Source organism: Carcharodon carcharias, chromosome 17 (assembly GCF_017639515.1).
Source record: "Carcharodon carcharias isolate sCarCar2 chromosome 17, sCarCar2.pri, whole genome shotgun sequence".
NCBI lineage: Eukaryota > Metazoa > Chordata > Chondrichthyes > Lamniformes > Lamnidae > Carcharodon > Carcharodon carcharias.
Genome location: NC_054483.1, coordinates 12946019 through 12959727, shown reverse-complemented (window position 1 = coordinate 12959727; position 13709 = coordinate 12946019). Strand labels below are relative to the sequence as shown.

At 40.3% G+C, this 13709-nt stretch overlaps 1 protein-coding gene across 1 annotated transcript in view; it reads left to right on the top strand.

Moving 5' to 3' along the window:
* slc4a5a (solute carrier family 4 member 5a) overlaps positions 1 to 13709 on the top strand; it is a 78164-nt gene that overhangs the window by 49699 nt on the left and 14756 nt on the right. The window contains exons 16-22 of the mRNA XM_041209921.1: positions 732 to 932; positions 1997 to 2110; positions 5710 to 5871; positions 7127 to 7305; positions 9940 to 10012; positions 10781 to 10849; positions 11729 to 11902. Of these exons, the coding sequence (XP_041065855.1) occupies positions 732 to 932; positions 1997 to 2110; positions 5710 to 5871; positions 7127 to 7305; positions 9940 to 10012; positions 10781 to 10849; positions 11729 to 11902 (972 nt within the window). The remainder of the gene's footprint in view (positions 1 to 731; positions 933 to 1996; positions 2111 to 5709; positions 5872 to 7126; positions 7306 to 9939; positions 10013 to 10780; positions 10850 to 11728; positions 11903 to 13709) is intronic.

The following is a 13709-nucleotide window of genomic DNA, read 5'->3' as shown; positions in this document are numbered from 1 at the left end:
TCAATACATGGCCCTGTAGCAGTTCAACAAGAAGGCCCACCACCACTTTCTCAAGGGCAACTAAGAATGGCCAATAAATTCTGGCCTTGCTAGTGACACCCACACCCTGAGGGTGAGTTTTAAGAAAACGCAATACCTAATTGGAGATAACACTTTCATACATCTATGCCAATGGCCTGAGATACACAATTTGCTTCACTTCCCTAGCTGCCTGGGTGGAGCAACTGACCCAGATGGTGCCAGCTCAGGTCAATTTTATTCCAAGTACAAATGTTCAAAATCAACATCTTCTTCAAAGTAGTGTCATGGGATCTTTAATGTCCAAAATATATGTTCACTTGCTATTAAACCCTTGTCATCCATGAGCTTATTGTGCATGATCACATTGAGCCTTAACAGAGATATGGCTGAGGAACGATGACAGCTTTCCCCTGAATGAAGCCTTTCCCACTTAGCTATAGTTTCCACAATTTTACCTGCTCAAACCACCATAGTGATGGTGTAGCCCTGTAAATCGCACCTTTATCTATGTGCCTATTCTTATAGCAACCTCTTCTTTGGGCACTATACAAGTGTTTGTATCATTAGGGAGGTTACACCACTTGTATAATTGTAGCTTATAACATCCCTGCTTAAAGCAACAAGGGTTTGAGTCTTTGTACAGCCCAGATAGTGCATTGTCAGGTGAGAGTTTTCTTAAAAAACATTAATTTTCTTCTTTCGGTCCCAAGTACAACGTTTTCAATACAACAGCACTGGACTGGAGTCAACTCAGCAAGAAGGAATGCTTCACATATGGTGGGAGCCTGGTTGGAAAGTCCTGCAAGTATGTTCCAGACCTAGCCCTAATGTCTTTCATCCTCTTTTTTGGCACCTACTCTTTGACTGTAACCCTCAAGAAATTCAAGTTTAGTCGCTATTTTCCCACCAAGGTAAGTGCTCCACTGAAACACCTGTGGGTTTTGAACTGAGTAAGTTTACAATAGAATTACTTATCTCTTACTTGGGCCATTGTTCTCCATATTGTTGGGTTTCCAGTAGCCTAATAAGATCTTCTTCCTGTTAGAAAGGCAGGCCCTGTGCTTTCCTCAACCCAATAGCCTGTAAGGGCCAGGCATCCCCCCATAATGGCAGTAATTTTGTCATGAATTGGCATCTGTCTATCTGTGCAAGCCAACCAACATGATGTGAATCATGAAATCTTACAGATATTCGGCAGTACAAGCAGGGCACAGAATTATCCCACTGGGTGGAAAGAATCTCGCTGACTAGTACTAAGTCAGATTTGTTTAACATTATTGGAGTTGCTTCAAAAGTATAGAATCTGCTTGTTTATTGTCCGTGCTCAAATAATGTTCATTTCAATTTTGTTGTTCCAAGCTTTTGAAGAAGGTGAATTGCTTCAAACAAGTAATATTTAAATTCATAATCCAACTTCTGTCAGCCTGTTTCCCAGTAACATTTACAAATGGGATACTTGCCATTCTCAGGTTAAGTACTGACTAAGCGTTCACAAAAATTTCAATATATGTTTATTCAAAAATGAAACAAGCAGAGCAGAAATCCCAAATTTTGAAGTCATCTCTGATCCTAGACACAATTCACAACCAATCTGTGAGCAACATAAAAATGAAAAGCTATGATATGTCAGTCACATTAGCAATTGCATATGGAGTGGCACTTGGGGATGAAAAGGAATGTCCTTTAGCTGCTAGGCACATGTCAATGCAGCGTGGAAGATAAAGAGCAGTTATTTTTCTAACCTTAAAATTTTTAACAAAAATCCATAAATTTCACAATTCAAATGTTGAGTTTGCCTATGTATCTGCTCTGCTCCTCCCTAATTCACCTTGTAGTCTAGCAAGGGCTTCAGAGCAACCAGATTATTTTTCCTCAACACTGTACCTGCACTTGTGACCCTGAGCCTGCATATGTATACCTCCTTCCCTGCTTGCTTTCTTCCCCCATGCCGACTTATCCCTTTATTTTCTATTAGATCCGAAGCCTGATAACTGACTTTTCCACGTTCATCTCAATTCTTGTTTTCTGTGGAATCGATGCTGCTGTTGGATTGGATACACCCAAACTGCATGTTCCCAGTGAAATCAAGGTTTGAACCAAACTTGGCTATTTAATATCTCTAGTTATTTTCCTGTTGCTCTGCGTAGTTTAGAAGGCATCTGCACAAATGTTTTTCAACGTAAAGCTTGCTGGCTTACATTAGTTTCAGAGTCATGAGGGCCAAACCAAGAAATCTTCAAGTCTTCACCAAGGCAACTTCTCTTCGTCCATATGACTTATTGCCCAGCTTAATCATTTGCATCCCCTGTCAGAAAAACATTGACTTTTTTTATATACCATAATTATCCCATGGATCTCCTGTCTGGCACAATGGTGGTAATGGGGTCGGAGCAGGATGGCCAACCTAGATTAGCTTTGGGCTGGCACTTATTCTAGCTTTCTCCACTCTGCCAAAAAGTTTTTCACTAATGGCCCTGGATCTGACACCAGCTAAGCAGCTCATTTCAGAGTATTGAGACCTGAAATGGCTGGTTCCCTGTCTAGATAAAATGTGCCAAATGTCTAGATGTGTCTAGATTAAATGTTCCCTTATGAGGACAATTTAACTGGGGAAGAATACATTCTTGTTTTTCCTACAGAGGCAATTCTTGATTTCACTGAAGCCCCTGTTCACCTCACTAACTATTTCAAGGCAATTCTAGATTTAACTGAAGTCCCTATTCACCTCACTAACTATTTCACCTCAGCATGACAAATTGTTCATCCAGTGGGATACAGAGTGGGAACTGCGCAGGAGAGGGCAAATAGAAGGAGGAGGAAATTTACAGTCCTGCCGAAGTCAATGGACCATTGAATGGCATTTTATGGCTCTGTCCCTGCCACAACTGGACCGTAAAATTCCACCTAGTGTCTTTCAGTTAATTCAATGAGTTAGCAGGGGTCAACTTTCTTATACAGTCTTGATGCACTCTATAAATGAGCAACTCAAGAATACTTTCTCTCCTAAAATGTATCTTAAGAGCTTTTTTTTTAGCATACTCGACATCATGGTTACCAGAGCTTGGTGTAACTGGGGAAGATTTGATTGAGTCACATTATTTGAGATGAAGCATAACTTCTTTCCTCTAACCAATGTTGAAAATACATAATTTAATGTTTCCTCTTTCTTTTTTCTCATTGATTCTTATTCTCTTCTCATGTGATACCTCTGTCTGGATGTTTTTGCCATCTGTTCTGTGGGTCTATCTTAGCTCCGGAAACTTATCAGTGACTTTTCTATCTTCACGTCTATTCTGATTTTTGTTGGGATTGATGTACTTTTTGGACTGAACACACCAAAACTTCAAGTGCCTACTGAGCTGAAGGTAAACCCCAAGGGCTTTTTTTAAACCACAGTTTTACACGTTGATAAATCCAATAAGTAGGTAATGGTTTGAGTGGTGTACTGGTGCACTATCACACTGTCCTTTAATGTCAAGCCCTTGTTTAAATCAAGCCTTCAATGGTGAAATTGATGCCCACTCCATGCTGGCTATAAAGATTCCACATCTATTGACTAAGCCTTGATTTACATTTTGACAGTGGAGCAGAGAATTGCTCATACTTCAACACAATTTCCCTGGCTTCTGGAATGCCTGATACCAAAAATAGTAATTGGATACTAGCAACATCAGCCATTCAGTGGAGATTGCGTTTTATGCAAATAAGTCATCTTTATTCTGCATCAAATCCTAAGCCATATTTGATAACATTCAAGCAGAATGTTATCAAGGATTTGTGTTCCATTGCCTATTAATCACATTCAGCATCTTAGGTGCACAAGGAATTAAATGCTTAGACAGCAATTTATTTTAGAAACTCAAATCTACCACGTGAAGTTATTTATTTTCTAACTTAAAAGAAGATGTGTTATACTGTCCAGATTTTACATGGAGAATTATTTTGTCCTTTTCAGCACAGTACATTTTCAAGAGAGGAAATCATTGTGTGCCTTTGTCTGATTTTTTTGGAGATATCATAGTGGAGGTTCAAGGCCCATAGTCAACACTAATAAGGTCAAAAAGGAAAAAAGGCAAGATAAATCAATAAGTAAGAATTAGATGACACTAGCTGGGCATTTCAATAGCCTGAGGATACAGCAAAATTGGGGAGTTAAAGAGTTCAGCAAATTTAAGGATCTGTGCAAAATTGGGTTACAGTCTTCATTTTAACATGAGGATGTGTAATTAAATCTTCACGATAACTGTTCAAGTCATGTTGGCCAAAGTTTGACTTTCATTCAAAGGTACGATGAACAATCTCAGTGCAGAGTTTTTAGCTTCAGTGTTACAGACCTACAAAAGTAACAGACAGGACAAACCATCAAGCCTGTTCCACAGTCATGATACCTGGAGCACCCTGACTTCAATACTAGCATCCAGCACCACGCACCACCACCCCCACCCACCCCCCACCCTCCCCCACCCCACCCAACCCCAACCCCAACCCCCATGCCCTCCCCACCCCACCTAAGTAGCTGTCATCTCCTTGGAGAGGCAAAAATAAAAACTGGCAGATTCCTCTCAGGTTTCCTCACGCAACTGAAACTAGTTAAGCAGACTGAAGACTGACACAGTAATATTGGAATACAAACATGGAAGGTGATCTCGAATTGCAGCTACTCAGTTATAACCGATATCGACATAGTTTTACACATGAAGTGACTGTGAGACAGGTATTAATTCAAGCCCTCCGCTGATGCTGTAATTGTGACAGCAAAAATCCCCAGGTCCTCAGGCATCTTAGATTAAGATGAGTATTTTCTACTCTGACAATCTAGAGTGTGGAACAGGCATTTTGTTACTGCACCCTTGTAACAAGCTCTTTGGAGATATATGTCATTTTAGGATGGCTTGGAGAAAGATGCAAGGATGAACATTGCACTTCATAGGAATTGCATTCAACAATCTCAATTAGTGTGGGTTAAATTAATGTCCTGCAAAGGTTTTTTGTTAGGTTAGGCTGCTGAATGAAGGTCAGGCCAGATTGAGGTGCTGTTGGCTAACTATTTCAAGTAAATACAGCTGCAGGAGGCTCTCATACAACAAACCTTCAACTCCACGTTATAATAGCCTGAACCATGAAATTGGAAGGGAAGGGAAGGGGAGGAGGGTGTACAACTGACTGAATAACTGGGCTTTTGGAGATGAGAAGGAAATGGAAATAAAAGGAATGGAGAACAATGAACAAGGATTAATGGAAATACCAGTCTTCAGCTTTACCGAGTACACTGGAGAGGAATGGGCCATAAAAATCCCATTCAGGCAAACTGGGTCCCTCCCAGTTGCATTTTCTGGGATGAGATCGTTGTTCACACTTTTTGATCATTATCCCACAATTTTCCCCAGTGGCGTGCATGAATATTGGATTAGATAAAACAATCTGTTGGAATCCCACCTTCATCACACTCAGTTATCATCCTGATGTTCATCTGGGGACCCACCACTATTTTTGGAATCATATGAGGGGATAAAAAAACTAATATTTCAAATGTTCCAATAACCTTAGTACTTCATTAGGCTTTCAAGAGTTTTATAGTTTTATGCTATTTCTAGAACTCCAGGCTGAGGTAAATGTAAAATTATGATCACATCTGAAAAACGTATGCACTACTTAAATAAGGTACCTTTTTCAATCTTTTCCCTACAGCCGACCCGTTCAGATCGAGGCTGGTTTATTATTCCCTTTGGTAAGAACCCATGGTGGATCTACCTTGCCAGTGCTTTACCTGCTCTACTCGTCACCATTCTGATCTTCATGGACCAACAAATCACTGGGGTCATTGTGAACAGGAAGGAGCACAAACTGAGGGTAAGTGATAGATTGTTAAGTGACAAGCAGGATAGTTATAGATGCTTTGGTTTCTTAGCAACAGATGGTTAAGGGTAAGGAGTGAAACTATCTGAAACCTCATTAATATTTCTTCAGGAAACAGAAACATGTAGTGTTACAACAAGGCTGAATTGAAATGCTGGCAATCTGTTTTTTTGAATAACTTGCTAAATACGCTCTTTCTGTAGTTCATCTCTACAGTGTTTCACCTTTCATCAATTTGGGAATTTTAATAAGCAGTCCTTCCTGATGCTTATCTCTGATTGGCTGGCATTGGTCCCATGATGTAGCTCTTTCAGCTAGCTCATAACGCCCATCAGCTATTTTTGTACCTTGCCCTGCCCCTTGCCTGATCCCCAACCCCCTCACCCCACCCCTGTCTGCCGCAGTTAGAGCTGCCTCTGTAACTTCTGGCCTGTTCAAGCTTGGTGCTTGGACTTCCAACAGCCCCAAGCTACCTGCATCCTCCTGGGATCCTACTTCAGGCTTCCAACCCTATGCCACCCGGCCCCCTGAATACTTCCATTGGACCTTAAGTGCTTGCTGTGAGCATCCATCGTCGGACCTGGTGCCCATCGCCTCAGCTCCTACCTCCACCTATGAATTTCACAGGGAAACAAGGTTTCAATTTCTTAAACCTACAAAGACAGCATGCAAGCTTTTGGCAGGGGCTGCGATTAAATTTAGTACTGACTGCAGAAATATTATGCTTTGGAGAAGGCTATGAACTTGTGCTCCAGGGTTGATACGATAATAGTTATTTTTTTTTAATAAAAAAATTAAATGAAAAATTCCTGACTTGAATAATCACACATTCCTAAATTATTTTTGCACCTTCACATCCGTTTTATGCGGCAATAAAAAGGTGGTCTGACGCAGCATGGGAGCAGATATTTTGTTTGCAAATCCCTCAAAATTCAGTAAGTGGATTGGAGTTGGTGTGGAACATGCACAACTCCCTCCCTTCGCATCATGACCAGTATAGAAGATAATTCTCACATCTAAGGTTTCAGTGAAATATTGGATGTCAGGCAGGTTCCAGTGAAGCAATTTTCTAAATGATACGTGGCATCAAAGTGATAGAAATGAGTGTGAAAGCTGGTCTGAAGTTTTTTTTTACATAAAGTAATATTTGACAAGTCAGCTTGTGCTTCAGTTTAAGTCTTGAATTAAACCTGTAGAGAACTAGTGTAACATTCAGCTTAACTGAACTACTTCTCCACCTCTGCTACAGAAAGGAGCTGGTTATCACTTGGATCTGTTTTGGGTTGGTCTTCTTCTGGCAATTTGTTCTTTTACGGGCCTTCCATGGTACGTAGCAGCAACTGTTATTTCCATTGCTCACATTGATGGTTTAAAAATGGAAACGGAAACCAGCGCACCAGGAGAGCAACCACAGTTTCTTGGGGTGAGGTATGTGGGCACAGAGCTGCTAGCTTAATTGTTTCATTTTACTTGCATAATGAGATAAGGGTAGTCCCAAATTACATGTTTCTTTCCGCATTACAATGAGGACCCTCCTTTAGAGGTCCCGCTCAATTTTTGAGCTTGCTAAAAAGTGATGATTCTCCTGAGTTGTGTTCCCGGCTTTTTCTGTTTCTGTTTCAGATATCTGACATTTACAGTTTTGCCCCTTTCACATATTATGCAGCTTTTGTCACTGAACCAAATTAGTAACTTTCCGTGTCTTTTTTAAAAAAAAAACTTCCATATATTCTTTAAGCAGATAATAAACTCTAAACAAACAATTTTACCTTGTACACATTGGTATAACAGATTGCTAATTCCAGCATTCTGAGATGATATGTGAATGTGGTGAGTACCTTCCGCCTTCTTGAGTGAATGATCCACCATAATTAATGATTAATTATTAAACTTGGACAGACTTACCCCTGCACAATGGAGAATAGGGATGAAGATTTTACTTAATAAAGGATGAGAACCGTCATCTAGCTGTGAACCAGGGGAAAAAACCTGAACTCTAACATTCTTTGTTCAGCTAAACATACACATTAAGCCTGGGATGATACAAGATGGAGAGGTACCAGTAACCACTGTTGGTCTGCTTTGTCAGCTTTAACAATTCTAATTAGCAATCTCTCTTTATTGAAGAGGTTGGGAAATAACATTCAGTTCTGACTATCAGCAGATAAACAATGTCTGCCCCATCCACACAAATTATTCCACTTATCTTCAGTCATTAAAACAATGTATGTGATCAGATAAAATCCAAAGGAAATTGGGTGACATATTAGCATGGATAGAAGATTGGCTGGCTGGCAGAAAGCTGAGAGTAAGCATAAATGGGCATTATTCTGATTGTCAGGATGTGATGAGTGGAGTCCCACAGGGGTGTGTACTGGGCCCTCAACTTTTTACAATTTACTTCAATGACTTAGATGAGGGGAGTGAAGACATGGTAGCTAAATTTTCAGATGACACAAAGACAGGTAGGAAATTATGCTGTGAAGAGGACATGAGGCGATTGCAGAAGGATATAGATAGGTTGAGTAAGTGGGCAAAGATCTGGCAAATAGAGTTTAACTTGGGAAAATGTGAAGTTGTTCACTTTGGCAGGAAGAACAAAAAAGCCAAGTATTACTTAGTGGAAAATGGCTGCATAATTCTGAGGTGCAGAGGGATCTAGGTGTTCTAGTACATAAGGCCATAAAACGCAGGAGCAGAAATAGGCCAAATCAAAAAAAGTTAGTATGCAGCTACAGCAAGTAATTAAGAACGCTAATGGAATGCTATCCTTTATTACGAGAGGGATTGAACATAAAAGTAAGGATGTTATGCTTCAGTTATACAGGGCATTGGTGAGACCGCACCTTGAATACTGTGTGCAGTTTTGGTCTCCTTATTTAAGGAAGGATGTAAATGCAGTTCAGGGGGTTCACTAGATTGATACCTGGAATGACTGGATTGTCTTATGAGGAAAGGTTGGACAGACTGGGCTTGTTTCCACTGAAGTTTAGAAGAGTGAGGGATGATTTGATTGAAATATACAAGATGGCCTTGACAAGGTAAGCGCCGAAAGGATGTTTCCCCTTGTGGGTGAATCCAGAACTAGGGGGCACTGTTTAAAAATTGGGGGCCACCCTTTTAAGACAGAGGGTTGTGCGACTTTGGAACATTCTGCCTCAGAGGGTGGTGGAGGTGGGGGTCATTGAATATTTTTAAGGCAGTGGTAGACAGATCCTTGTTTGGCAAGGGAATCAAAGGATATCGGGGTTAGATGGAAATGTGGAAATCGAAACACAAGAAGATCAGCCATGATCTTATTGAATGGCGGAGCAGGTTCAAGGGGCCCTATGGTCTACTCCTGTTCCTACTTCTTATGTTCTTATGTCCAATTTATCAACTTGTACCATTCAAGTCAGAGTATTCAGGGATCTATTTTCTGAGAGTTGGCTGCTGGAGGAGGAAATTCATGTTTGACATCTTTTCTCTTAGACATTGACAGCATCTGAAGTTAACAGTGTACAGGGAAAAGGACAAGATAGATAACTTCCACAGAGCTGGCACGTGGCTGCCTTCTGTGGTGTAACATTCTTGGATTCTATCACTTTGCTTATAATTCACTTCCATGAGCGGATTCCTGCATTGAGCCAGACAGAGTTGGAAAGTCTCATTTTGAATTGCAGGGTTGACTGATGTCTGTCAGAGCAGCAATAGTGTCCTATAATTGGCCTCAGTGCCCTGAAGTAGGTTGGTTATGTTGGGCTGGGGGGAGGAAGAGAGACTGGTTCTGATATCTGTCCAATGATCTCATTTGCAGATAAAATTGTACTCTGTTGTAATGCTTCCCACAATCAAATGCCCAGTCCACAATAACAGAAATAATGGTCATTTGAACAAAATCAAGAAGAGTAATCTGTCATTGTAGACCGTGTGTTCACAAGAAGTCGATGCCTTTAAAAAGATGGGGAATAAAAAGAAATTGCCCTTTATATAAAATACGACACAGACCAAGGAACTGGATGGTAGTCTGTAAAGATTTATTGTATATTGCATAGCCCTTAAACGTTTATTTTCCTTTTCCAGGGAGCAAAGGCTCACTGGTGTTGTTGTGTTCGTTCTGACAGGAGTCTCTGTGTTTTTGGCTCCAATTCTGAAGGTAAGCTTTACAGACCGATTAGCAACAAAGCTGAGCCATTCCATTAAAGCACATTTAATAAACTTGCTTTCTTTAATCACAAAGGAGTCAGCACCTTTTTAAATGGAGCCAAAGATTGCCATAGTATTATTATAGCTATCCACACAATAAATGGACATAGAGATTGGCTCACTTGCTTCTGTTTCATCTTTGAATTCATTTCTGCAATTAGAGCATCAGCTATTCAATAAACGAGAGCTGAGACTCAAAGGAACTATATCTTACTGTCTTTCAAATGAAACATTAAACTGAGGACCTATCTGCCCTCTCCATGGGATGCTAAAGATCCCATGGCACTTATCAATAAAGAACAGGGGAGATCCCCCCAATGTCCCAGCCAATAATTAGCCCTGAACCAACATCACTTGCCTTACTGTGTGTGATACATTGCTGTGCGCAAATTGGCTGCCAGATATCCTACATTTGAACAGTGACTACATTTCAGAATTAGTTCCTTGGCTGTAAGTAGTTCATTGGCTTTGGGTCATCCTAAGATTATGAAAGGTTATTAATGCAAGCTCTTTCATTTGTTATCACTCATCGAAAGTATATGTCGGTGCAGTAGCATTCTATACCAGCAGAGAATTAGGTTGTCAGAGATTGGGAATGGGAGTGTTAAAGATTTAATTGCATTATTTCTCATTTTAACCACTTTCTAGAGTTTTAAACTATTTAAGCATCAACATGTTCTTCTTTCTAATATTAATGACTAATTTTGTTCATTCCCAGTACATTCCGATGGCAGTGCTATATGGAGTATTCCTTTATATGGGTGTGGCCTCTTTAAATGGTATTCAGGTAGGTCTGTCTTTACATTAAATTATGTCTTCTCTTTGATTGCCTTTGAACACTCAGCAGAAGCATGAAACAATCAGTCAGATTAGCACCACTGAACAAACGATTCAGTGGAAACATGCTTAGAATTTTTCAATTACCACTTGATGTCCTCTCGTGTTAATCATGCACAAACAAATTCTCTCTCTCATGCTGTTCTCATGTTCCAACCTCTATTTGTCCATTCCTGGGTTCTGTCTACTCTTCTACCTGGCTCTGCCCCACTATACTATGTTTCTCATACAGTGCCATTTTTCCTTCTCATTTTCTCTCTTTCTTCAAATCTCTCCTTCAGTAAGCCTTTTGTATGCCCATCCTCTCACTCAGCATGTTTCATCTCCCACAGGCTCACAGATTCAGGCTCCAGCCCTCTGACCTATATATAATAAATAACACGATAGCAAAGCACATACCAGTTGTTAGAACCTCCAAACTAGAAACCAGAAGCAGTCTAAAATTAGAGTTGCATTTGGATAAGTGATCAGATTGGGACAGACCTGCACACCAACAATCATGTCATTAACCCCAGATAGATCCTAACATCTATCCAGGCAGAACAGTAGATCTTGGCAGCTTCCCTAGAATACAGCTTGCACTGCAGATGACACTCACTCAGTGGTTACCCACATTCTGGCTCCACCTTTATTCCTGCTGACACCTTTTAACATAATGTGCACAGAGGGAGGTCTGACATTACCTCAGAGTCATGATACTAAATGTTAGGAAGAGTGTAGGATATTATTGAGGCAATCAAACAAAGTATTTCTTAAATGAACAATTTGAAGTATGTTCACCTTTAGTGTGATTTCAAACTTGGGTCCTCATTAATATTTTCTCTTCCAGTTTTGGGATCGGTGCAAACTATTCCTGATGCCCTCCAAACACCAACCAGATTACACTTATCTTCGCCATGTGCCCTTGCGCCGGGTCCATTTATTCACCATGGTGCAAGTCATCTGTTTGGCTGTTCTCTGGGTTTTGAAGTCAACTGTAGCAGCGATCATTTTTCCTGTCATGGTAAGAGGGCACTCTTGCACTCAAATTCACATTTGAAATGGAGCAGTCAAACAATCTCCCCTTCTTAGACATACTAATTGATAAATTTGCCAGGGAGTTCTCTACCACAAATCTACCTTCACCAGTCAATATACGCATTGGGACTCTTACAGTTCCACGTACTATAAGATTGGCCTTATCGGCAACCTCATAAATAGGGCCTGAACCATTTGCTTACTGTGCAAGCATGATGCTGAAATAGGGTGCATCAAAGACATTCTGTTGGATAATGGCCACTCTGATCAGATCATTTCACACTGTATATCGCGCAAGCTTATGAACGGGCCCATGGCTGTCACTTTCAGCCCTGAAAAGTGTCCAGTCTACTTCAGATTACCCTGAAAGGGTAAGTTACCTCAAAAATTTGAGCAACAGGTGAAGCTAGCTGTTTCACACTGCTACTATGCAGTAACAACACGAGTGGTATTCAACGCTAACAGGATGCTGTATCAAGCCAAAAAGATGTTCTGCCTATCACCCAAATGAGTAATGTGGTATATGAATTTCAGTGGCAGTGTGATGCTGGGTATGTAGGCCAGACGTCCAAAACTCTTGTGGAGCATATCAAACAGCACGTCCCTTCCACTGTCTGTAATGGGCAAGGTACAGACTGTACCCTACCAGCCCGTGCTTGCAAAAATCAAAACACAGTGTCCGACGTTAAATGTGATTCGTGATTAGACAACATTTGCTAAATAATCCTCAGTGCGCTTAGAATTATGCTGACAACCAATTTAAGATTGTCAGTCAGGCTCAAAGTGTGGTGCAATTGTGTGTACTGGAAGCTACATATATTAATACACAGGGCCCTGTTCTTTGCAGGCAGAAAAGAACATGTACACACGTTGCGCCTGTTTCAGCTAAACAAAATAAGTGACAGCTATTCTCGTTGGTTCATTCCTCAGGGCAATGCCTTGACTAATCAGAGTCAAGCTGCCTGACTTAAATTTAAATTTCAAACAATGCTTGGCAGGTAACTGTCAGTCACCATCAACTGGTGTGTTCTCCATGGTAACACCTCTACCAATCAGAGTCTGCTTGCCAACCAATCAGCACTCCCTGCTCATACAGTATAAATTTGTTGTTTGCCGCATCAGGACAATTCGCAAGAATACCAAGGTGAGTGCAAGAAGAAAAGCATTGACAAAATAAATCTCCTTTATTCAGCAATATTTCAAAATTAGAATCACATGTGGAGAAACTATTTTAGTCAGATATACCTACAAACATTCACATCATTCTCCCCTGATGGACTCTAAAAAAATAGCCAGAACAATGTCATCCAGCAATTGTTAAAGAAGCCTAGTCACATCAAAGAAAAAACTTATACCTCCAGAAGAAACTTCGACACTGACTACAAATTCAGTACATATTTATTTATTTCCAGACACAGTAACGTAGGAATGGTCTCAAATTTTAGATTGTATTTGTTTAAATCTAAACAGTGTCATACCAGGGCTTGGAGCTTATCAGTGGCACAATGTGTCCTGATAGCAATATTTTAAAAAGATGAAAGTGGATTTATTTCCTTTTTGAAATTTATAGTGTCCAATGATTTCTTGTCACTCTGTGTTATATTGCACTTCACCATGCTGTTTAATGGCTTTCTTTAATGCTGTAATGAGAAACTGAATTTAAGATAACTGGCAGTAGAACTATCAGGGAGATAAGGAAACTTTCTTTATTAACCAACGAGTTGTTATGATTTGGAATATACTCCTAATGGGGTGGTGGAAATAGATTTAACACTGATTGTCAAAAGAGAATC